Below are 25,214 nucleotides of genomic sequence, written 5' to 3' on the forward strand. Positions count from 1 at the left end.
CTGTCCTGTGCCAGGGTTCTAGAGTTGCAGTCGCCGCTCTGGCTGGACCATAGCTCCCAGCCACCTCTTTGGCCTCAAGTGGTGACCAACCTACACGTTAAGTGGCTGATGTTTGGGGTCAGTTCACTTGTTTCTTCCCCCACGATCTCCCCTGACCCACCCAACTCTACCATCTTTCATCTCTCACCTGAACTCTGCCCCATCATGGCAGATAACTTGGAGAGCCATTTGTAAAGAAGTCTAAATTTCAAATTTGGTATCCCTGCCAAGTGGGTTATACATTTAACCCTAGAATTAAGAGTTAAAAAAAGAAAGAAAGAAAGAAAGAAAGAAAGAAAGAAAGAAAGAAAACAAAAAAACTTTGTCATGGTTTTTATTTTTAACCTTGTAGTCTATTACCAGGCCACAGTATTAAACTACAGAGCCCAGATAATTATAAAACAACAACAAACAAACAAACACACAAAAAACCAGATCTTAGGATCTATTACATGTGGAAAGCACACTTGTATCACATCGACTTTTGGAGGTGACTCTGTCAAGGTTTTAGCCATGCAAATGTTAAAATAAAACTACCACCATTATTGTTGTTATGATTTGAGACAGGGTCTCATCATGTAGCCATGGCTGGCCTTGAACTCATAGAGATCCACCTGGCTCTGCCTCCTGAATGCTGGGATTAAAGGTGTGTGCCACCACACTTGGCACAATCAACTAATTACATCCTAGTTTTTTATTGCTGTGATAGACCACCATGACCAAAACCAGCTTGGGAAAGAAAAATACTTGGTTTTTTCCCCCCTTTACAGTTGTAGTCCATCATGAAGGTAAGTCAAAGCAGGAACTCAAGACAGGAATCTGGAGGCAGGAGCCAAAAGCTGTGGGTGAACTCCAGGAACACCTGCGTGGGGATGGCACCACCCACCATGCGCTGGCGCTCACCCACATCAATCACTAATCAAGACAAGAGTCCACAGACTTGCTTTCAGACCAGTCTGATCTCCGGAGGCATTTTCAGTTGACTTTTCCTCTTCCATAGTAACTTTGGTTTGTGTCAGGTTGACACAAAACTAAGCAGCACATCACAATGCCTGACATCAGGAACTGATGTTTCTGATCTTTATTTGTCACAATCATAAGATGCTGGAAACTTCAGCTGATCTTGCAGGGCATGAGCAAGCCGTGGCAGCCTGAGGAGTCTAAGCCAGAACTCCTGAGACCTGAGCCACAGTCTAGCTCCCATTGCTGCCTCTCGGTGTACAATGTGCTGCCTTTCCACAGTGGTTTCCAGGCCTAACCCAGGTTGGTTGTCAGGCCCCATCCCCCTACCCCCCCACCCCACAGCCTTGCTAAGAAGTCTCTACTTCTCTCTCATTGCCGTTAAGATGGAAACCCTGATGGAATTAGGTTTGCTGGTCCAGGCAAGGCAGCCACACCTGGAAATGACTTGCCATCTTGTCTTTAAATGGTCAGCCCAAGGCTGTGGGGATGGACAGTCTCACAGCCCAGATTCTGCTAGTGGTCATAGTCAGTGCCCTCCTAGAGCCTTGAATGTTTCCTTCAGCTGTCATCACTTGGCAATTATGTTTGTGTGGTCATCTGATTAGCGTTTAGCAGGTACAGGCTGCATGGTCACTTATTATTTCTCTTTACTGTTTTCAGTAGTGGCTTCAGGGCTGGCGCAGCTTAGGATCTGGGTTCCCTTTCTCTGAGAACGAATGGGTTTGGCTGGATGTTCTTCATGGTTCATACTTAGGGACCTTTCAGAACTCATATCCCTTTAGGAACCCAGTCACCTTCCCTGCATAGTGCAACAGCTTAAGACTGATCTAGGTGGTGGAGAGATGTCTCGGTGTTTAAGAGCCCTGGATGCTTGTCCAGAGGACACAGTTCGATTCCTAGCACCCATGTGGTGGCTCACAGCCACGTATAACTGCAGTTCTAGGGGGAGCTGATGTCTTCTTCTGGGCTCCCTGGGCACCAGGAGCGAGTCTGGTGCACAGGCATACATAATAGACAAAACACTCATCCACATACAATTAAAAGTAAAGGCTTTTAAAAACTCATCTGAAGATGATAATAGTACAGCTCACATTTATTTTGCATTTTAGAATAACAAGTTGCAACGAGCAATAATAAGTTTTGTGGAGAAAACAATTCCTTGTAATTAACAACCTGTACATTTTTAGGGGTGTGCATTAAGAAGGAAGTCCCTCGAGGAAATTATGTCATTTTCTGCAAGAGAGTGATAGACCTAAGTCCTTCAGCGCTTTCCAGGACAATCGGGAGCCTGTCACAAATGTATCCGTTAGCTGTACCCATTGATTTCCACAATGGAGCTAGGCACAAAGCAAGTGGATATCAACAGCTGAAAATGAAAATGAGGAACGCACTGCATTAGTGCATATGGCCCACTTGGAATTTGCTGTACTTGAGAAATAGCTTTCTTTTCAAAGTCCATATGTACTATAAAGCTATTAATCACATCTGTGTGAAAGACCCGGAAGGCCCTTGGATTAAGTCACAGAATCATCTCTGAAAAAATGGAGTTGATCAGATCCCCCAAATGACTTCTTCTTGTACAAGTAATTATTATCCGTTGTATCAAACATGTTTGCGAGCCAAGTATTTATTCTTGAGGAGCTGGAGTGATTTATAAGGTGACTCAACACAAGTGGAAGCTCATTCATGATGGGGGCCATTTGAATAACCAGTAACAAAGGGGCACGGGAGAATGCACACACGCCTTTCCAGTAATGGCGACTGACCCCAGAGGCTGGAACATGCTAGGCAAGTACTCTACTGCTTAGCTGTATCACTATCTGCCCTTTTTTAAAATTTCAGACAGGGCCTTACTGAAGTTGCTTCCACCTTGTGATCCTTTGGAGTCAGCCTCCCCAACAGTTGGGGTTACAGGCACTTGCCAGTGCTCCTAACATGAGAGAATGTTGAAAAACACCAGCAAATCCTCTGTAACTCTCAGTGTTGGTAAAATGAGTGAAGGCGGTCAGGAAAACAAAAGAGACACCAAAGAACACATGTTTGTCTAAGAGTTATACAACACTTACACACTAGGCTGTAATAAAAATATTTATTACACATCAGTCAAAATGCAGCCAGCTGACAAAGTACAGTGTATTAAAATGCAGTGACGGGGCCGGGTGCCCTGGCACACGCCTGTAATCCCAGCACTTGGGAGGCAGAGGCAGGCGGCTATGAGTTGGAGGCCAGTCTGGTCTACAAAGTGAGTCGAGGACAGCCAGGGCTGTTACACAGAGAAACCCTGTCTCAAAAAACCAACCCCTCCCCGGAAACAATGCAGTGGGGTGTTTCTTATGGCTCACTGCTGCTACTGTTCCCAGGGCCCTTGGAAGACAAACCGCACTGGCCCAGTGATAACCTGGTGGCCTTAAGTGTTTTCAGAGCTGTGTAGACGGAGGGTTAGATGCTTGGTAGGGGCTTCCAACAAGGGACAGCTGCGTTTGGAGCCTTTGGGTGAGGAAATTTGAACTCCCTTCTTCACTGGTCAAGTGCTTCTGAATATTAAAGGACTCACCTCAGTGTGTTTTGGTACAGATGTTCATAGTTGATTCCATTCTGGACTGGGCCAAAGCAACACGTTTTTCTTTTTGGGACTCGGTGCCACCAAGTAGAGTCGAGGCAAGTCTGTCGAATGATCAAGCTCAATGTATCCCCATCTTGTCCACTGTGCCTGCTTTAATCTCCTCGACAAATACAATGCCGCCGCCGCTGCTGCTGCTGGCTAAACTGTTTTAAATCATTTGTTGCCTATTGCTCTCTGTCCCTCTCAATTCCCCCATCCCACTACCTAATTGTTTAAGCATTCTGAACTTACAGGCCAGTGATAATTTGCATAACTGCTTCCAATCCAACGTGCCGTACTGCCTATATCTTGCGCCGACTCAGAGTTATTCACTGCTAACGTCTAAATCGGAGAAGTGAATAGGACAATTGTTTAGTGCTTTTTAAAAGTCCCTGACCAAGATCAGTAGGGAAATCCCATTAGCCCCATTCATCCCATCTCTCATAAATCTAAAAGGAAAGCAAGTATCCAAAGCCTTATTCTTTAATAGTTCTTACTTGTAAAACCTTGACAGGGCTTTATTCCAAATTGCTTCCAAATTACGGAAAGAATACTGAGAAATATGATGGGCAGTGAATCGTGATAGCTTCAGTCACCGAGTAAATAAGGAGAACAGTAAAAAGCGCTAATCTGAGAGCAAACAGTGCGATGGGCCTTGGAGAGGCAAAAAGAACAGTACTGTGGAATTCTTAAATTACCATCTGGCTCAATTCTCTTTCAGTGGACAAGTTGAAGGGCCTTTTATTCAGTGTCCTAAAACTTATTCAAAAGGAGCAGTATTTGAATATTAATATTTCCATATAGTTGTGGTGGTGGTGGTGGTGGTTGGGGGGGGGGGAGAGGAGAAAACCTTTTGTAACTAGAAAGGCATGTTTAACAAAATAATGGGTAATCCTCTGGCTACACATGGAGGGCTGTGGGTGGGAGGCTGGCCACAGCATAGCCAAGGCCACCAGCAGCTTTCCACCTCTAAGGCTTCCTTGTGGTGACAGCAAGAACACAACTGTCATAATGATTTGAAATTTACGCACAAGAGATGTAAAATTAAGGAACTCACTAAGAAAAAAACGCAACACAGCAATTTATATTGCTTTATTGTACCAAGAGACCAAAAGGTTGAGTTGCCACATAGGATGGTCCAGTCAAAGGAAATAAGCCAGAGTTGATCCTGTGCTTTTGTGAAACGAGAGCTTGTTTTATTTAATTTTTTTTATAACAGACCCCTGACAACTGCCATTTTCTTTACCAAGCACTGGGGTTTTACGTGAAACTTAAGAGGCTTTAGTTAAGTTTTTCCCGAGGAGGTGTGCTGGGAAAGGTGAATAAATAGAAGGCTCCATGGTGTATCTTCAGCATAACGTGTAGCATTCTCTGTGGTTACAAGGACATAGACAGGTCGTGCAGGCTGGCTGTGGTGCCTTCTGTCTGCTTTTAGGGTGTGGCATCTGCCACTGGGAAGGACAAGCTGGCATGTGTCGCCCTTCACAGCAGGTTGGTTTCCTGGTGCTAGGGTCCTCTATTTTATGGCCTCTTGGTTCCACTCTTGACTTGAAGTTAAATGAGACTTCACCCACATATTTTCTTTCTTTTTTCACTCATTTCACTTATTTTTCTTTCTTTTTTTTTAAAGTTTCATGATTTTGACATGAGAAAAAAAATATTTCTAAGAAACAGGCCAAAGCTGAACTTGGTGACTCATTTTCTCTTTTAGGCATGGCTGTGAAAATAAGTCACAACATATGGCTTGTCTGAACTGACTTTGATATATTCTACTCATTTGAAAAAAATGCACTTTTATGATTATATGTATATATTTAGCTTGACTGTAAATGTCTATAAGCATAAATATGTAATTGATTTTAGAATATGTTGATAGACATATACACAAAACAGACATATATTTCTATTTGTGTATGAAAAACTTTGAAATTTCAACTTGTGTGGTGTAACCCTATAATTAGTATACATTCAAATATATAAAGAGAAGATGGGGGCGGGGATGTCAAAAAGGCAGAGGAACAAGATGTAGTGATGGTGGCTTGTCATGGATTCAGCTCATGGCCGTTACTCCCGCATACACATACAGCTTTCCCCCATACAGCTTTCCAGCTGTTTCCACGGTGCCATGAACTGCTCCTATACTCTATAACGGCCCTTGGGTCTATACTCGAGCCTCGTTCCCGTCACGCAGTCATTACTACACCCCAGTCCCCACCTAAAGTTTTTTATTCACCCATGTAAAATATTTACACCTGGTCTAGAAAACAACCACTGGGCTTGACATAAACTGAAATAGTAATTAAGAGCTGCTAAAGAGTGATTCTGGAAAGGTGCAGTTTACCCAGATCTAGCATTCTCCTTCAGCCTGGCCTCTGGAAAGCTGTACCGTCAGACCAGCCCACCCTAGAACAACTGAGCCGTTGCTTAGGTTAAGAAGTCTAGTTATCAGAGGCAGTCAAGAGGTTATGTACTCCATAATAATAATGTTTGAAGCATCGCTCTGCTAAAACGGTGGCCATCTTTTTAAAAATGGGCATGTACTGTAGATTTCTGCTTTGGGATTAGACTGTTTACATTGTTATTGATTTTATGTTTATTAAATACATCTATTTGGTTTTGTTTCCCATTACTTAGAAATGAACTCATATCAGGAGGGTTAATTGCACACATTAACCTCTGAAATATGATGAAAGGCGTTGTGTAGATTTATGAAGACACGAGATAAACCTTACTGGTAGCTGTTTTTGCACCGATAGTTACAAGTCTCCTGAATGGCTGTCTGGAGCTAAGACATTTGAGAGGACACCCAAATGCATTATAAGAAAAATACTCCGTGGGGAATACTAGGAGTTTTCATGCCTACTTAAGGTGCCTTTAAAAAGGGTTATATAAACATCATCTTGGGGATTTGAAGTGGTGAATCATAAGCAATTATTGAGCGCCTGCTGTGTACCCGGCACAGCAGTATTTGCGGTTTAACCTTCACTTTGTCTTTCCTAATTTCTCACTTGGATGAAGTTGTGGGAATTACGCCGATGGCCCAAAATCAAGGCAGCGAGGCCAAGGTTGTGAAAAATTACATAACTTCTGAGAGAGAGAGAGAGAGAGAGAGAGAGAGAGAGAGAGAGAGAGAGAGAGACAGAGAGAGGCAGAGACAGAGACAGACACCGGTCGTTTTGCTCGGCTGGCCTGCCTAAACGGTTCCCTTCCCCGCCGGCTCCTCGCCACCTCTGAGGCCCAACAGACAACTTTGCTTCCCAGCCCCTTCTTCTTTTGTCTGCTCGTCAGACTCGTTTTCCACCTTCCTAGCGCTCCCTTTAGACGTGAAAACAAACACAGGAACGCGGGTTGGCAAGGAGACCGGAGGCACGAGGGGACAGAGTAGCTTCGGGCCGCGAGTGCGGGCAGCCGGGTCCCCCGCTCCCCGGGGCCGGGTCCAGCGTGCCAGGCCGGGCGAGGCAACACGGGGCGAGCGGGGCGAGCGGGCGGGCGGGCGAGCGCTCGGCGGCGGCGGCGGCCCCGAGTCCAGTCCGCGTTTTGCGAGTGCGCAGCAGCCCTCGGAGAGAAGCGGATAATAGTTGCTCCAGCTTGCTTGGCTCCCTCACGCCGCGCTGGGCCCGATAGGCTCAGGCAAGTCGTGCATTTCCCCCCCATATCCGGGTTAGAGAGGAAAAAAAGAGAGAGAGAGTGAGTGAGTGAGAGAGAGAGCGAGAGAGCGAGAGGGAGAAAAGTTTCATTGCAAACGGAACTATAAAACTTTCCGGCGGCCCAGGCCCGAGCGGGCGCGGGCCCCCGAGCGCAAAGGCGCGCCCCCGGCGGGCGGCCCGGGGCTGCGGGGGGGGGGGAGGGGGGTAGAGGGCGCCGCGCTTTCCCGCGGGCCGCGTGGATGCGCGCAGGAGGGGCGGCCGGCTGCGAGTGGGGACATTGTCTCCCCCCACCCCGCCCGGCCGCGCCACGCCGCGGCGATCATGGCCGCGCGAGCAGCAGCGGCGGCGGCGCGGGCGCGGGCGGGCAGTGGCGAGCGGCGGGCGCCCTCGGGGCCGCGGCCGGCGCCCGGGGCCCGGGACCTGGAGGCGGGCGCGCGCGGCGCGGCGGCGGCGGCGGCGGCGGCTCCGGGCCCCATACTGGGGGGCGGCGACGGCGGCCTGAATAATGTGCACCACCACCCCCTGCACCCCCGTCACGACCTGAACATGGCCCATAGCGCGAGCGCCGCGGCCGCCGCTAGCTCCAACAGCGCGCAGAGCGGCGGCTCCGAGGCGGCTCTCAAGGAGGGTGGAAGCGCCGCCGCGCTGTCCTCCTCCTCCGCCGCCGTCGCGGCCTCTTCCTCCTCGGCGGGCCCGGGCTCGGCCATGGAGACCGGGCTGCTCCCCAACCACAAACTGAAAGCCGTTGGCGAGGCCCCTGCTGCACCGCCCCATCAGCAGCAGCATCACCACCACCATGCCCACCACCACCACCACCACCATGCCCACCACCTCCACCACCACCACCACGCACTACAGCAGCAGCTAAACCAGTTCCAGCAGCCGCAGCCGCCGCAGCCACAGCAGCAGCAGCAGCAGCAGCATCCCACTGCCAACAACAGCCTTGGCGGCGCGGGCGGCGGCGCGCCTCAGCCCGGCCCGGACATGGAGCAGCCGCAACATGGAGGCGCCAAGGACAGTGCCGCGGGCAGTCAGGCCGACCCGCAGGGCCAGCCTCTGCTGAGCAAGCCCGGCGACCAGGACGACGCGCCGCCCAAGATGGGGGAGCCGGCGGGCAGCCGCTATGAGCACCCGGGCCTGGGCGCGCAGCAGCCACCCGCGCCGGTCGCCGTGCCCGGGGGCGGCGGTGGCGGCCCGGCGGCCGTCTCGGAGTTTAATAATTACTATGGCAGCGCTGCCCCTGCTAGCGGCGGCCCCGGCGGCCGTGCTGGGCCTTGCTTTGATCAACATGGCGGACAACAAAGCCCCGGGATGGGAATGATGCACTCCGCCTCTGCCGCCGCCGGGGCCCCCAGCAGCATGGACCCCCTGCAGAACTCCCACGAAGGGTACCCCAACAGCCAGTACAACCATTATCCGGGCTACAGCCGGCCCGGCGCGGGCGGCGGCGGCGGCGGCGGCGGAGGAGGAGGAGGCAGCGGAGGAGGTGGAGGAGGAGGAGGAGGAGCAGGAGGAGCAGGAGGAGCAGGAGGAGCAGCGGCAGCGGCAGCAGGAGCCGGAGCTGTGGCGGCGGCGGCCGCGGCGGCGGCAGCAGCAGCAGCAGGAGGCGGCGGTGGCGGCGGCGGCTATGGGGGCTCGTCCTCGGGGTACGGGGTGTTGAGCTCCCCGCGGCAGCAGGGCGGCGGCATGATGATGGGCCCCGGGGGCGGCGGGGCCGCGAGCCTCAGCAAGGCGGCCGCCGGCGCAGCGGCGGCGGCGGCGGGAGGCTTCCAGCGCTTTGCCGGCCAGAACCAGCACCCGTCGGGGGCCACGCCGACCCTCAACCAGCTGCTCACCTCGCCCAGCCCCATGATGCGGAGCTACGGCGGCAGCTACCCCGACTACAGCAGCCCCAGCGCGCCGCCGCCGCCGCCGTCGCAGCCCCAGTCCCAGGCGGCGGCGGCGGGGGCGGCGGCGGGTGGCCAGCAGGCGGCCGCGGGCATGGGCTTAGGCAAGGACCTGGGCGCCCAGTACGCCGCTGCCAACCCGGCCTGGGCGGCCGCGCAACAAAGGAGTCACCCGGCGATGAGCCCCGGCACCCCCGGACCGACCATGGGCAGATCCCAGGTAACCGCCGCGCCGGCCGGGCCTGCTTCCGCCCGGGCCTTGCGCCGCGAGCTCGACTTTCTTTCTTCGCCGGGTACTTTTCCCGGCGGCTGGCGGGGGTGGTGGGGGTGGCGGGGGCGCGGCGCCACCCGGCCAAGTCCGGAGCTGGCGGGGGCCGGGGAACCGGGCCGCCCCGCGCCCTCCCCGCTGCTGCGCGCCCGCGCCAGGCCCGGGACCGGACCTCGGTTCCCCAGGCCGCGCCCGCCGGGAGGATCCGCGGCCCGGCCCTGGCTCCGCCGGCGCCCACCGTGTGCCCCGGGCGGGCGGGCGCGGAGAAGAGAGGAACTTTCTCTCTCCGCTGGGCCCCGGTCGGTTTCCCCATTACCCTTGCGAGGTAGAGGCAGGGAAAACGAGGTTAGCTTTGTGACAGCCGTGGCTGTTGGAGTTTGGATGTTTACCAGCAGGAATAAGACCCAGATTTACAACGACGCGGAGGCGAAATATTGTAAAATAACATCGATTCCTTCCTAAGAATAGCCGGGGAGCTCCATTATGGGGCTAAGGGCTCCTTGGAAGGAGTCACCTTCAACCGGGAGGCGATGTTGAAGGAATAGATTCCGGATCGATGGAACTTATTTTGATCATGGATTTAGACTTTCCTTTTTTATTCAGCAAACCTAGTAAGGTGGTAGGCCAGTGAAAATGGATCGTCTGGATCGTATTTATGTGGATTTTCTTGATTTTGCTGTCTCCTAAGTCCTACAGCGTTGTTAGGAAGTGTCTTGCGCTCTGGCTGTTTCTTGCTAGTAGGCTGAGCCTAAAGACTGACTTGATCTCCTTTGCAAGGTTTGGAATTTGAATTGTGGAGGTAAACTGGCTGTAATAGTCTCCAGACAGCTGCCTCTGAGTTGACATCTAATCTGCCATCTGATTGGCTCCCCTCTCACCATTGGGCATTTAGCACTGCTGATGTAAATAGAAGTGTGGAGCAGTACAGTCACAAAAATTCCTGCCACAAATAATAACCGAACTCTATTCCAAGCAGATGGAAGGTTGAATACTATTTAGAGCTTAAATTGTTATGAATCATAGTTAGTAATAAGAGGATTGAATACAGAGAAACATGCTGTTGTCCAGTATTGGGCATTTATAAAACTCGGGGCTTTTGATGACAATCTTACAATATTAGCATTACATTTATCATGGACTTTAATTGTAGACTGAAAATAGGAGCATTGAAGAATAATTAAAGCACAGATAATGCCAGTTTGGGCTTTGGAAAGCTTTTTGCAAAAGTCTGCGTTTTACAGGTATAACAATATATTTTACTTCTATCAGCACACAGTTGATGCATTAAAATTGCAGTATTCCGGTATGCTGTGTTTCTTGCTGATGTTTAATTACCTAAAATCAGAAGAAAGCTATATATTTAGTGATTCTTAATTAGCCTAAAACCAGAAGAAAGCTATGCATTTTTAGCAATTTGTGTTCTTATACTTGTGACCATTTTAAGATGGTCATGTGAACAAGGAGTGTTCCTTAGAATTGGCATATCTTAAAATCCGTGAAGTAAAATTGATTTTTGTAGAGAACAGTTGATTAAAAGAGACAATGAGTAGTTCTGTGAAATACTAAAAGCCATATCTTCTTTTGGTTTCTAGCAAGCCTATAGAAATGTGCGCCCCCCAATACTGTTTTATTCTCCTCAACTCTTTGGTTAAGCTGAGCAACGTGAGCCTTATTTGACCTGCTTTGAATCAGAGCAAACATATTATAGGCAAGCTGTACTGGGCACTGTCTCTTCTAAATAATTTTTCCTTTATGCACGTCTCAATGTTGTGAAGTTGGGTGATGTTTTCTAACCCGAGAGACGGGAGTAGCAGTGTTCTTTTTATTTAGCTCGTTTGTTAGGGAAGGTGCATTTCAGTAATAGTGCATTTGAGGGGAAACGTGTCAGATACGGGCCTTAATTTACCAGATGATCATGTGATCCCCCAGGTTGGACATTGGTACCTGGTGTCTGCTGCTTCCAGCTCTACCAGGCCCGTGTAGTTCTGCTTTAGTAAAATTGCTTTCCTATTCTCGATGGAAACCTTGGGATTTCAGTTTCTGTTTTTGATCCACACAGTAAATGTGAAAGGGAAGTCTGGTAAAAATAAGCCCATGGAGTGATTAGGATGCTCATCGTTGTAAACTACGAAGGGTGGAAGTAACAGGCACATGGAGGGTCCTGTTACCTTAGGGCATCAGTTCCTGATGGTTCCAATCACTGTAAGTGATTTTTGTTTTCTTGGAATGAGAGTGTATCCATTATGGCCTCAGAGTGGCCCTTGGGAATAGCTTTTTTTATCTCTGAGAAAAAAAGGGTGGACATATGACCTCAATTCACAGATTTCTCTTAGCTGCCTTACCGATAACACATAGACTGTTTCTTTTTACACTTTTTTCCCCTATCCTTTTGTTTTGCTTTTGGAAGAACAGTATTATTATTTAGTATTTGTTATGGTAACTGTGCTAGGTAGCCACTTAAACATAATATTAAATTATGCCAGACTGTAGGTCATAAATTACAAAGTTAATATTAAATAATGGAAAAAAATCTTTTTTGGCTTTTAATACATTTAGTTTCATTTTTGATTGTAGGCAAATGGTCTGTATTGGGTGGCTTTTGTTTTTGTTGTTGTTGTTGTTACTGGGAATAAAACCTGCCCATTGTAGGGAGAGGTCTTTTAAAGATAGAAACAAGCCATTTTATGATTTAGTTTGATATATAATTATTAAGATAGAGCCAGTCTCAAAAGGGACTGCACACATACATAAACTTTTAGGAAGTACACATTTGTCTTGCATTCTGTGATGCTATTTTACCTTTATAGATGATGGTAAAATATAATGATAAAAATGCTGTTTGACATTAGAAAGAAAGCAGCTAGTTTAGGTTTACAAGTCAGGAAACCCCAGTAGCCTTCCTTACTCCTTAAAATGAATCTAAGATGCAGTGTCTCTCAAGGTTGGCCCCTCCCCTTCTCCACAAAACCAGAGGTTAGTCGCATCAAGACATCGTGATGGCCTAAATGTGTATATTTGCCTAAGTATGGATGGCTATTATTTGGTTAGGTGAACTTAGTGGCAGTGATTCATACTAAAGGCCTGTTATTTAAGAAATAAAACCAAGCCCCTCCAAACATTAAAAGTCTTTAGTTGTTTTGCTTTTATATTGTATGGGATGAAGAGATTTATAGCTCAAAATTGGTTTAGTTAGGCACCTTGATTTTTTTTTTTTTGGTATTACTTAATTTTCACTATTTTTCCTTTTATAATAGTAATCCATTTTAAGGCAGCTAATATAAAATTAAGCTTACATTAATACTAAGTCAGATTTATTCCCGGGCACATGTTCTTACCTTTACTCTGTAACTGGAAGCAACTGTTCTTTTTCCTTTTTGTTTTTGTTGGTCTGTAATTACGAATGCAGTTTTGGCCAGGCTTCAGTCATTGCATTCTCCTCAGCATGGTGTTGTGTGAGAAGGGTGCCATGGGTACCGGCATAATCCAGATCAGACGCGGACACTTAACCCCCCGACTGTCCCATCTCCCCGTTTGGAGTCGAGGAGAATAACACCCTCACTCTGCTCTGAGAAGACCATTAATTCTGGTTTGAGAACTAATTTGAAAAACACAGGACTAGTGACGAGTACAGGAAGACTTACTCATTTTACTGCACAGTCATCTTTGGAAGAAAACCAGGGTAATAAATAGGGTTGTTGAGTTTTTAGTTCTGTTTCTCATTAGTGGACCATATTCCTTTATAATTTGGGCTGGTATGTGTGCAAAGGTGACTTCTGATAGAACAAGAGCGTCGATCCTGTAGGCTACACAGCACAGTCACCGCCATGTCCCTATCATGTCCCCATCGGCAGACCCACAGCCTAGAGCGCATCCTTTCTGTTATTTAACCCTGTCCTTTCCCGGGAAGGGCGACTTAAAATTTTACCATGTCTGCAAATTTTCCCAGCTTGTGTGGGGAGAGGTACGGATGCAGTAGGGTCTCGCAGGTTTAGGGAGCTAGCCTCTTGCTGTTTTGTTTTTGTTTTCTTTCCTACTGCTGTGTCCAGCTGCCACTGCCCAGGCCCTGGAGCCCTGTGTTCTGTGGCTCATGCCACTTTCATTTTGGGCTATATGTAGATTTGTAAATTTGAAGTTGATATTTATGTTTGATAAAACTGCTGTGTGTTACTTAAAACAACAGATTTATGGAAAGCTGAAAATGAATATTAATAAGAATTCCATTAATTTTTGTGCAATATTTACATTTTCAAAATGGATGTTATGAAATTTTTATGGCACTATAGCAGTGCTATTTTTACTTAAAGGGCCATACCCACTTCTTAGCCAGTTTTGGAACTGGGGCATTTTGGGCTGTGTGTGCTTTCTCAGAGCAGTGTTTTTTTTTCTGACGAGGCTTTTGCTTTTGCGATTCTCTGCGCTGCGTGCTTGCTGTGTGTGCACCCGTGGAGCTGTGTATGCAAGCTTGCTATGTATGCAGCCTTGCTGTGTATACAAGCTTGTCATTGCGTATGTACGCTTACTTTGTATGTGTGAATGCTGTGTTTGCACAATTGCTATGTATGCATGCGTGAAGCTGTGTGTGCGTGCTGAGGCTGAGGAATCCCAAGGCCCATTCCCTGCTCCCTGTGGTGTGGGGGAGGAGCTCCAGGCAGAACCGTGCTTCCACCAAGAAGGTGTTTATATATCACAGATGCAGAATATTGCACAGTGCTGCCAGGCCCAGTTTGGAGGCCATTTGCATAAGACTAAATGACCCCTTTTGGTTTAATTAGGTGGCCGAATAATTAACGCTGGTTTGAAACCTTGATGTACTTTAGTGGCTTTTTTTCTCTTAGAAGTTCAATGACAAGAAACAGGAGTAGGTATCATTAGTCACTACCTGAGTGTCCTTAGGAATCTGCTTCATTTACCTATGCTTACATTTGACTAAATGTGCTATTGATGTATCTTTACTGTTATATCTCGAAGTTTACACTGAATGAACTTACTGAAGTGTAGTGTGTGTGTCCTCTGTAGGTTTTCACCAAATGTATTTTACTTTTGAAGTTTTATTAGTTAATTAATTTATTTAAGACAGTTGTAAGTTCCCAGGCTGGCCTGGAACCAGCCATGTAACAAGGGCAGACCTTGAACTCCTGATGGGTCCACCCGTGTCCGGGTGTGTGGGATTACCAGTGTGGGCCATGACCACGGTAGATTTATACATTCCCAGGAGTGAACCAGGGCTTTGTGCACGCTGGACAAGAGCTCTACCCATTTGGAACAATTTTAAAGCAAACCGTTTCTTGAAATCGACTAAAGTTAAGTAGGATCCAGCAGGTTGTTTCCAGACTCAGCTCCGGATGGGTCACTGCCAAGTATGTTAGGAGGCTAGTGCTTGACAGATGAATTAATGATGAAACTGGCTTGTTTTCTCCAGAATGCTTACTTCCAACACAGACCGAGCGTGCACAGGAGACAGTCACTTCCACTGTTAACGTCAGGTAGATGGCAGCAGAATCTGGAATGTCGTGTCGAGCAGCACTGCCTTTTGGTTAGACTGCGCTAGGGGCAGCCTGTGCCGACCAACCCATAGGGTGCTCTTCTCAGGGTTGGGGTCTGGAGGAAAGACAAACCCGAGAGCCAGGCAAAAGGTTTCCCTTATTCAGCTATTCTGGAAGGGAAGCCATATTTGATGAAATCTAGAAAATCCTGGGTGACAGTTCCACACTTTTTCTCCTTTGGAATAGATTGCTAGAAAATTACAAGTGCTTAGATGTGTATCTTCTTATATTGATGAAACATCCGTAGTGCAGAATTAACCGTTTAACCGTTTGTAGGCGTAGTTGCGTGGTACAAGGCAGATTTCATTCATGTACCGGCTTCTCTGCAGACTCTTCACCTTTGTAAACAGCACAGAGAAGCTGCCTCTTCCTTCTTTGTGTCAAACTTTGACCTTGCTGGCTCTCATCGTGTGCTATAATTAGGCTTAAAAAAAAATATCCTAGCTCTGACATTTCATAGTTTATTAGTAAAGCCTTCCTCAGGTTCCACTGGGGGCACCTATGGTGTTTTTCTTTTTAATTTTATTAATGTTAATTTCTAATGGCTTTGGTCTTTCTGGAGATGTGCGATTGTGTCATTACTGGGCATGGCATCCTAAATGCCTTTCTCTAGTGGAAAGAGGGGGAGGGCTTAGTAGGGAGAAACCGAGGACCCTGGATGATTGGACATGGAAATAAACTGTCATGTATCCTTCTTTTTGCATTTTTCTTACTTTTGTATTTTAGCCCCTTTCAAAGCATGTTTGTTTTATATTTGTAGTGTCAGGGAAAATGATTTGCATTGATTGAAAAAAAATATTCTCTCTGTGTTTAAAATGGTTTGGGTATTGAGCTACCATCCTCTCCCCAGTTACCAGAGTGAACGTCAGCCAAGTGATGCTGTGGCCTCTGAACATCCAGATTTGTGCTCTCTGCATCCGAAGTGCGGCTGCTGCTGGTGATGTCTTACGCCATGGCCCTGGGATTGTCTATGTAGGCCAGAGGTTGGCACCTTGTGTCGTCCTCAGTGCCTCTCTATCTTTTATTATCATCCCGAGAAAGACTCTCTCTCTCTGAACCGGGAACTGACTGAATCTGGTAACTGGCTGGCCAAGAGCCCACGGCCACCTCTGCCTCTGCCTTCCCTTCTGCTTCCCTTCTGACTTTTTTCCCCCTTCTTTTCTTTCCTTTTCTTGTCTTTTCTTGTCTTTTCTTTCTTTTTGGAGAGGAACGGTCTTACAGGCTCTGGATAACCTTAACCTAGTGCTGGAGTCACAAGCATGTGCCAACTTTGCTAGTTTTATGTGTATTGAATGCAGGGCATCCTACCTGATAGGCAAGCATTCTGCCAGCTGAATTCCATCTCCAGCCCTGTCCCTGGCTTTTATATTGATGATGAGAACTGAACTGCAGGCTGGCTCTTCACCAATGGAGCCATCTCCCCAGCGAAATACCATGTTGTTGGTATTTAGTCCTCTGTAAATGTAGAAGCTCACGGAAAAAGTACTAATACATGTAAAAACTACTACAATAACAATGAAAATGATTGGCCTGTGACCTAAAATTTAAATTCTGCTTCAAAAGAGATCCTTGCTAGATTCCCTGCTTTAAAAAAAAAAAAAACCCACAACTTTCTTTTTTATCATATGATATATTTTGACCATGTTTGTTAGATTCTTTCCAGTGAACAGCCGTGAGTGCGTGCGTGAGAGAGGCGTGAGACACACGTTAGGATTGTATTTTAAGGGTCGATGTTGCAATGTAGTCAGCTCTTCAGTTAGAGACAGAGAGCATCAGATTCTAGGGAGGAAATGGACTTCCCTAAGAGCTCGTGTTGGGAGGCAACAGTCACTTAGGGGTGAACCTTTAGTAGTCATGAGTGCTGTGAGGTGTGTGCTGCCCCCGACAACCTGCTCGCAGATGGTTACTGAGCCCACACCTGACGTGGACAGTAGTGGGGCCGAGGCCCCTGTTGCTCCCTGTGCAGGTGCTGCTGGTTCTACCAGGGCTGGCTTTGCCATACCTGGACTGTGAACGTTTGGCGCCATGGGCTTGGAACATTGTGAATGGCAACTATGTGGTTGTGCAGAGTGGGGGGCTTAATGTTGGGGGGGGGACTGTGGGGAGTGGGTTATGGCGACACAGACAATTGCAGGTTATGTGATGCAGTAGAGGATGTTTTCCAGTGACCCTCATTTCTCCAGTCAGTTACTAGCTTTGTGCCAGTGCAAAATGTTGCTCAGTTACAGGGAGTAGTAGCCCAAACCAGGAAATTGGATTGTTAGTTAGAATGCCCTTTCTCTTTTTGTCAGCTTTCTGCATCACACAGACTCTTGGAAACAGAGAAACAGTAGGCTGCGCTTAGGGGAGCACCTTAGCTTGCTGGGTATTTCTGGGAACTGTTTAGCAGAGTATGCTGGCTGAGCAGTACTGCAGCCACTGGTCCAGGTCCTGAAATAAACCCCAGGAAGCCAGGCATGATAACTAGTAGGGATGGTTCTAGAATTCTCAGTGTCTGTCGCCTGTCTCTCTGCTGCGGGCGTCTCGGAAGTCCTTCCTCTCCTTACAAATGATTGAGAACCCCAAATTTGATCTAGGAGTTGACATCAGTGTTTTGAAATGTTATCAACTGAATTAAGAATTCATTGTAATGTCTTAAAATTTCTTTTTGCCATTCATATGTAATTTTAAATAATAAATTCATTTTGCCTGGTGAGTTATGGGTGATCTTGAAAGTGGAAGTGGAAAATCTTGCCAAACTCTTCTGAGGAAGCAAACACAGCTCCCAGGGACTGGCACATTTGTTGTATTTAGTTCTGTGATGGTTAGGAGTAAAGAGAGGGTAGCCATGGTGGGCCACCTTCTTCTGATGTAGAGAGATTGTGGCTATGAATAGAGCAGGCCGTGGCTACGAGTCCAGCAGGCCATGGCTTTTGTTGGCCTTGAACATTCATTTTCTCCCCACCAGAGGGATTTGATTTTCTGTTTTGGAATGTTCTGGAGGGCTGGTTGTGAAGGCCTTCACTGAAGTCCTTCTGGCAAACCTCTTGCCCCTACTCTTTGCCCACCTGCTTGCTTCTGTCTCACTTTAGGGTGTGATCGAGGACAAGGCTGTCCCATCAATTAGATGTTTAGCCCTGTCCAGCTCCACACTTCTCTGTTCTTTGTAGACTCCAAGTAGCTGTCCACCACTGCCTCTCAAGCTCTCAGGTGGGAGTGGGAGCTGAGCGCTGTGCTGGTACTCAGACGGTGGGTTGATTGCAGGGATGTACTAAGGGGGACTCCAGGTGACCTGGGAGGCCCTTGTGAGCTTATGTCACTGCTACCAGTCAGGGCCCAACCCTTTCCAACACTTACACTGCCTATTTACACAAACTGCAAAATGTACTGTCTTTCTAGGATCACTAATTTTCAAGATTTCAAAAATTAAGAATGAGGAGTCTGGGAGCTTCTGGGTACTCAGAGTTTGCTTCCTTCCTTCCTTCTTTCCTCCCTTCCTTCTTTCCTCCCTTCCTCCCTTCCTTCCTTCCTTCCTTCCTTTTTTATTTATTTTTTATTTTTTTTTTATTTTTCGAGACAGGGTCTCCATGTGTTAGCCTTGGCCGTCCTGGACTCACTTTGTAGACCAGGCTGGCCTCGAACTCACAGCAATCCGCCCACCTCTGCCTCCCGAGTGCTGGGATTAAAGGCGTGCACCACCACGCCTGGCTCTTTTTGGTTTTTGAGACAGGGTTTCTTTATGTAACACGATCTCTGGTTGTCCTAGACTTGCTTTATAGATCAGGTTGGCCTCGAACTCACAGAGATCTGCCTGCCTCCTAAGTGCTGGGCTTAAAGGTGTGCACCACAATACCCAGCTGGAGTTTGGTTTCTTATTAGCTAAGTTAACATGCTTCTTTTTGTATTGGCTTTAGCTCCATTGGAGGTATTACTTAGATTTGCTTCCTAACAAAATTATAATTTGCTATGTATAGGGGTTAGGGATGTTCATAAATACTCAAAATAAACAATGTGAAATCTGAGATTGCTCATGGCTTTCTTCAGAGAATGCTTTTTCAAGTATTTACTTTAAAAATTTTGTGTACGTGTCTGTTTGTGGGTGAGTGTGTGTGAGTGCAGGTGCTGGAGGCTGGAAAAAGGATGTTGTGGGGCTGGAGCTGCAGCCGTGGGAGCTGCCTGACAGAGTGCGAGGGCCTGGACCAGGGCCCTCTTGTAGAGCAGTATGCACTCTTCATCGCTGAGCCATCCATCTCTCCAGCGCCGTTCCTGTTGTTTTTAGTGTTGAGAAAGCTATAACAGACAAAATTTAATTCTCTTATGAACAAGTGCGGAGTGCTGTCTGATGCTTTACATACAAAGAGTAAGTACTGCATAGGCTCCATAATTTCCCCTGGTAAAGCATCAGAAACTCCTGGGGCTTTGCAGAGCAGAAATGAAAGTGAACGGCTATAATGCTAATCAGTTCTGGGGCAAAAGTCCACAGCCTTCAGAGCATAGCGCTTGAGGGGAAGCCAACTGGGGGAGCCCTGGGTGGGACAAAGGGAAAAGGGTCAAAGCAGAGAGCCAACTATAGAGCAGGAAGATGCCACGGTGAAACCAAACACATTGTATGCTACCTGAAAACAGTAACGGGAAACAAAGTGTGCCGTCTTAGGAAATATTTGAAAGGTGCTTGGTAGTTTGTCTACAGTGCCCATGTGTCCTGATGTGTGTTGCTCACTTCCAAATCAGTTCAGTCACTGCTCAGTCTTTTAGGCATTTGGGAGTTGATCTTGGGCGTGATGGTGTTGACAAGAAAGGGAGTGTGCAGTGGATTTGGTCGGAGTGTCATTTGGAAGATTCATTCTCCTAAAGAGATGGCCTCGCAGCTGGGCATACCCCAACACTTGGGAGGCGAATTGCTATGTCTCCGAGGCCAGCCCTGAGCTACCTAGTGAGTTCTGGTACAACCTGAGGTACAAAGTAAGGCCCTGCCTCAAAAACAAACAAAAAAGCTCAGCAGTGTCCTTCTGTCAGGTCCCTTAACCTCCCCTCACTAGACAGCCTTGTACCAGCGTCTCAGGATAGCGAGGGAGGCCTGCACTGTGCTTGGTTCTGTGGGGGAGGAGGGAGCCCAGCACTCAGCTTAGTTAAGTGGTTTTGTTAGATCTGGGCTTCACTTAGGTCAGGGTGAGGGGGGCAGGGAGGAGCAGGAAGGCTCCTGCCGATCAGGATCAGGATCAGCCAAGACAAGGGCAAGAGCAGAGCACTGGATGATGGGATGGTTATTGCCTGTGTGACCTAAAGCAAGGCACTTCACATCTCTGTGCTTTGTGGAACCCTGCCAAGCTGGGAAAGAGTCTTTGAGAGGTTTCTTCAGTAGACTTGATTAGGTACCATTGGCAATGAAAGGGACATTTGAATAGAGTGTCAAAATAGTGTGTTTTCTCATCAATAAAGATTTTAAATGAGTTTGATTTCTTACTCTTGTAGTTAATTTAACAGTCTCTCAGTTTTTTGTTTTCAATTCAGGGTTTTGCTGTGTAGCCTTGGCTGTCCTGGACTTGCTTTGTAGACCAGGCTAGCCTTGAACTCACAGAGATTGGCCTGCCTCTGCCTCCAAGTGCTGGGATTAAAGGTGTGCGCCACCACGCCCGGCATTTGTTTGTTTGTTGTTGTTGTTGTTTTTTAACGTTCAGAACAAATAGGTTAATATTGTTTTAAAATTACCAGCATTATTAGTATTATTACTGGTTAGGTCCAGCTAGCAATCAATGAAGACACTGACACTTGTTATAGTTTAAAATAGCCTTAGTTAACCTGGGGCAGGGCAGACATTAATCCTCTAACTACTTCCCATAGTGGGGCAGTATGGGATCCCTGCCTCAACCCTATGCCATCTGCTTCTACCAATTTCTATCAAGCTACCTCCCATCCATAATCTCAAATACTTGCTAATGTTCTCCATCTGGGCGGAATCCCCATCCACTCCGGCCATGTGCTTCTCCATCTAACCCATGGCTTCTCCTCCACCGGTCTTTCTCTTCTTCCCAGAATTCCTCTCTCTCTTAGCCCCACCTATCTCCTTTGCCCTGTCCAGGTGGGATGGCTTTTTATTAAGCAAAAGGTGGGTCACACAGACAGCAAATAGTAATTTAACATCGAAATACATCAGGCTACCCCCAACAGGTTAATATTTGAAGCTTATTTCTTCTTTTTCTTTTCTTCTTCTTCTTTTTATTTTTTTTAAGATTTATTTTATTTATTGCATATGAGTGCTTTATCTGCAGAAGAGGGTATCAAATCACATTATAGATGGTTGTGAGCCACCATGTGGTTGCTGGGAATTGAACTCAGGACCTCTGGAAGAGCAGCCATCTCTCTAGCCCCCCACCGAGCCATCTTTCCAGCCCCATTTCTAAACCAAATAACCTCACACCTTTTTCTGACTTTTCTTTGCCAAGCAGAGGAAAACTAAGCTGTTGAAGAGCTGTAAAACGTGGTACATCGTTTTCAAGGCTGATACTGGTGTGAGATACCAAGGCAAATGCAGAGAATATTTGTAGATTGTTAAACTTCGTGCTCACTGTTTATCATAGAGGGCTGCGAGGAAGTAACCATTGGCAATTGATTCAGTGAAATAGTCTGTTGGGGTATTCTTATATTTATGCCACTTAATTAGAAATATGGATTAAAAACTGACCCCAAAGCCATCTAAATTTTGAGTTGAGGAAAAATGTTGGTGGGTAGATAACTCCCATATTGGGTCTTTTGGTTCGAATTAATTTTTGCCTTGAGTCTGGTAGGTTGAAATTTTAGTCACACTGGCTAGGGGTTTGCTGGCTGAGAAAACTGTCCCTGCCTGCCCCTTGGTGCCAGGTCCCCAGCTTCTTTTGGCTGATCTAGAGGACAGAAGGGACAGGCAGGGGAGGGGAGATGGCCCAGCGCAGAGGACTTGTCCTCAGCCCTTGGGCTTCCGTCCTTTCACCTGGTGGCCAGTGTGTGGCCCCTCCCTCCTTCACGAGGCGTGCCTGCCTGGACTGTGAGCTCCTCCAGACACCTGTGCTGGCTTTCATTCTGTGGCGGTTATGTGTCTTCATGAGTTCTGTGAGTTCCCATGTGGCCACACAACTCCTGGAGGGGCGCGCGGCGAAGAAGGGAGGGCACCAGGGCAGGTGTGTTAGTGGGATGGCTGCACTCAGACAACTTAGCAGGAGCGTGACTTTTTGGTCTAAATGCCCCTCTAAGTATTTTTATGATTCACTGAAAAACAGATGCAAAGTAGTTGTGCTCAGCTGTTGAGACCCTTGAGCCAACTGGAAGTCAGTGTGTTGGCTTTTATTCTCCGTGTGCCCAGCAAGTCTGTAGAAGGTGTGTGATGACGAGGGAAGCGCACTAGCATGGCTGACCCCACAAAGGCGGAAAGCCGGATTTGTTTCCAGTGTGTCACGATTTTTAGGAACTCTCAAGGGTTCATGCGAAATGCACTAGGTAGTGTGCACAGCAACCACGTGATCAAAATATTTTTTCCTGGCTGCTGCCGAGGCTGACTGTTGCTTCTCAACAGTCTTCCTTGTTGGGCATCCTGCCAAGACATTTAAGACAGCCCCTTCCCTGAGCCTCCATTCTTAACCTCACAGCTGAAGTGCCGTGACCTTCACATATGTAGATTAGCCATGTGCTCTGTGAATTGGAACTGCTGCCTCAGGAAGAAAGCGGGTTTTCTTTATTCCACTGGGAATTTGACAGCTATTCATGCCTGACCTGGGCAGAGGTAATGCAAGGAAATTGGACTCACGTGGAGCGTGGACAGACAACCCTGGGAGGTAGCATGCGCTGCTCTCCCCAGCATGGTGGGCATTGGCAGAAGTGTTAGACAGACACACAGATGTGTGGGCAGTGTCCCCATTGAAAAGACCCTTTACACGGTGGGCATTTCCAGTTAGTGTTGAGTGGCCTTCCAAGTGAAGGTGGGCTTTCTTTTTCTTTTTCTTTTTTTCTTTCTTTTTCTTTTTCTTTTTTTTTTTTTTTGCCTTTTTCTATTTTTGCCCTGCCTCCCTCCCATCCTCCCTCCCATCCTTCTTTTCTTCATTTGTTTGTTTGTTTTTTATTCATGTGTATTCTCATTAATTTATTATTCCCACTATGTAGCCAAGGCTGGCCAGACTGGAATTCATAAGCTTTCCATTGTTTCCTAAGTATTAGGGTCACAGGTGTTTGCTTCCCTGTCTGAGCTTTGAAATAACTGTTGAGTTTTCATTTCTTTCCCATAGGTATTTGAAAACAAAATACTTTTTTTTTTTTAAAACAAATACTTTTTATACGGTGGCCCATCATGGGCCACGTACATTTCACTCAGACAGGGCTTTCAGAGATGCAAGGTTTTGGACATTGGAGAGATGTGAAGTGAGTTCATACGGCTTTGCTCACTTGAGAGTTTTATATTGATGAATGTAATTAATGAGCCATGGGGTTTTATTAGGTAAAAATAGTTTGAAAGCCTGCTCCTCTCTGCCTTCTTGATGAGTGTATGTGGAGTTACAGCTCCGCACGGGTGGCAGTTGAGGCACTTGATGGGTTGGCATGGTAGAGCATTCAGAAAGAAAAGTTGTCATTGTGACACTAATAGGTCTGAAGTGGCACTCAGTGAGTTCTCGGCAGGAGGGGGGTGATCGGGGCAGTCTGAGGTTTGTAAGTGCCTTTGTGTGGCGTTCAGGCTGAACTCCTCCAGTGAACACTTTGGTTTGTGACATGGGTCAGAGCCTGGCTGGAGATATCTGGTTCTCCCAGTGTGCTCCAGAAGGGGTCACTCCTCCGCGGGGAGGTTCCTGGTGGCCTTGACCGACTACGCCAAGAATGACTCGTTTCTTTCTACTGGGGGTGGGGGGAGTATTTTAAAAAATTTGCGAGGAGTGATTGTGACAACATTCACTTTGAGAGATGTAGGGGTCGTAGCCGCCAGCTCGCTGGGCTCACGTGTGCCAGCCTTTCTGCGTGCAGGGGTGAGGAGCAGAGGCGCACCTCCAAAATGATCTGAATGGAAGTGGGGGTGGCGGCCGCTCGCATCCAAGGGGAAAGGAGGTAATTCTGGTGATGTGACGGGTGAAGTAGAAGGTGGCTGTGTAATTAAGGTCAGTGGCTACGTGCTGAGTGCTCCTCCCAGGAGAAGAGCGTAGCACAGAGGGAGAGTGGCCAGCTAGGTGCGGAGAGAAATGTCACAGTGGCAGTGACTCAGCAGCTGCGCCTTGCAAGCTTGGTGTTTAAGAAATGTGTCCTGCCGAGGACGGTTATGTCATGGTCAGGAGTGACTGGTAAAACTTTTAAGAAACACACTGCTTTTTGTTCTTGGCCTCTCCAAAAATAAATAAATAAATAAATAAATAAATAAATAAATAAATAAATAAAAAAAAAAAGGTTTACAGAAAGACTTAGGAGAGCCATACAAAATAGTGTTGTAATGAAAATCAGTCAGGTCAGAACGGCTGCAGTTCCCGGGTGAGACCATGTACCCATGCACAGGCACACAGCCGGGATGCGGCACTGTCCCTGTTTTTTGAAGACAAGCAAATGGGTGGAATTAGGGAATGTGTTCTTTCCCAGGCACCCAGGGAGGGAGGACCTTTAGAGGCCCCCTGCTGTGGAGGGCTGGCCGCCTGCCTGCCTTGCTGCAGCTCTCACACTGGCAGACTGTTGTAGATCCATGTAAACCACACTGTGATAATTAAGCTTTTATCATGTGGTTCCATTGTCATGGCCGGACAAAGAGTAAAGAATCGGCCTTACAAGCGGGTGGCTATTGGCTTATTCTGGTAGTGTCACCAGACACTAAGTTACACTGCCTGTCATGGGAGGGCCATACCATGATCTGCGTCATTGCTCCGAGTTAGCAAGACTGAAGGCATCTTGATGTTGAAAGAGAAGTGGAGGTTGTCCCCCTCTGTTTATTTCAGTGTGGTTGAGGGGCCCGCATTTGGGAGTGCTTCTAGAAGGTAGGAGGTGCTTAGTGAGTTGGTTTGTCTGAGGAGGCAGATGATGGACTGGGTGGTGTCTAGGGTCCCTTCTGGTATGTGTGAGGCCAGTGCCCGTGAATCCGAGGGAGTAGGAAGCAGGAGTTGGGTAAGTTGGTGAGATGGAAGGGACCTCACAGAAGATTTGATAAAAGTGGGAATTTGGACGGCTGGAAGACGAAAGGAATTTTAAAGGAGCCAACAAAAATTCAGCTTATTCTTGTGTTTATTACGGGCAGAGTGAACTGCTATGAAGGTGCAAGTGTCAGCCAGACAGCAAAATTTGCATGGTGTAGAAAAG

At 47.5% G+C, this 25,214-nt stretch overlaps 1 protein-coding gene across 7 annotated transcripts in view; it reads left to right on the forward strand.

The window, feature by feature from the left end:
* Positions 1 to 7,114: 7,114 nt before the first annotated feature.
* ARID1B (AT-rich interaction domain 1B) overlaps positions 7,115 to 25,214 on the forward strand; it is a 356,628-nt gene continuing 338,528 nt past the window's right edge. For 2 of the 7 annotated variants that reach the window (XM_084777431.1, XM_084777437.1), the window contains exon 1: positions 7,679 to 9,357. In XM_084777431.1, coding sequence (XP_084633557.1) covers positions 7,798 to 9,357 — 1,560 coding nt within the window. In that variant the 5' untranslated portion in view covers positions 7,679 to 7,797. Of the gene's footprint in view, positions 7,235 to 7,677; positions 9,358 to 25,214 lie in introns of those variants that run through there. The other 5 variants (XM_084777434.1, XM_084777432.1, XM_084777436.1 and 2 more) reach the window with 4 other exon arrangements.

The sequence above is a fragment of the Acomys minous genome (genome assembly GCF_964271855.1).
Source record: "Acomys minous genome assembly, chromosome: 3".
In the NCBI taxonomy this organism is placed as follows: domain Eukaryota; kingdom Metazoa; phylum Chordata; class Mammalia; order Rodentia; family Muridae; genus Acomys; species Acomys minous.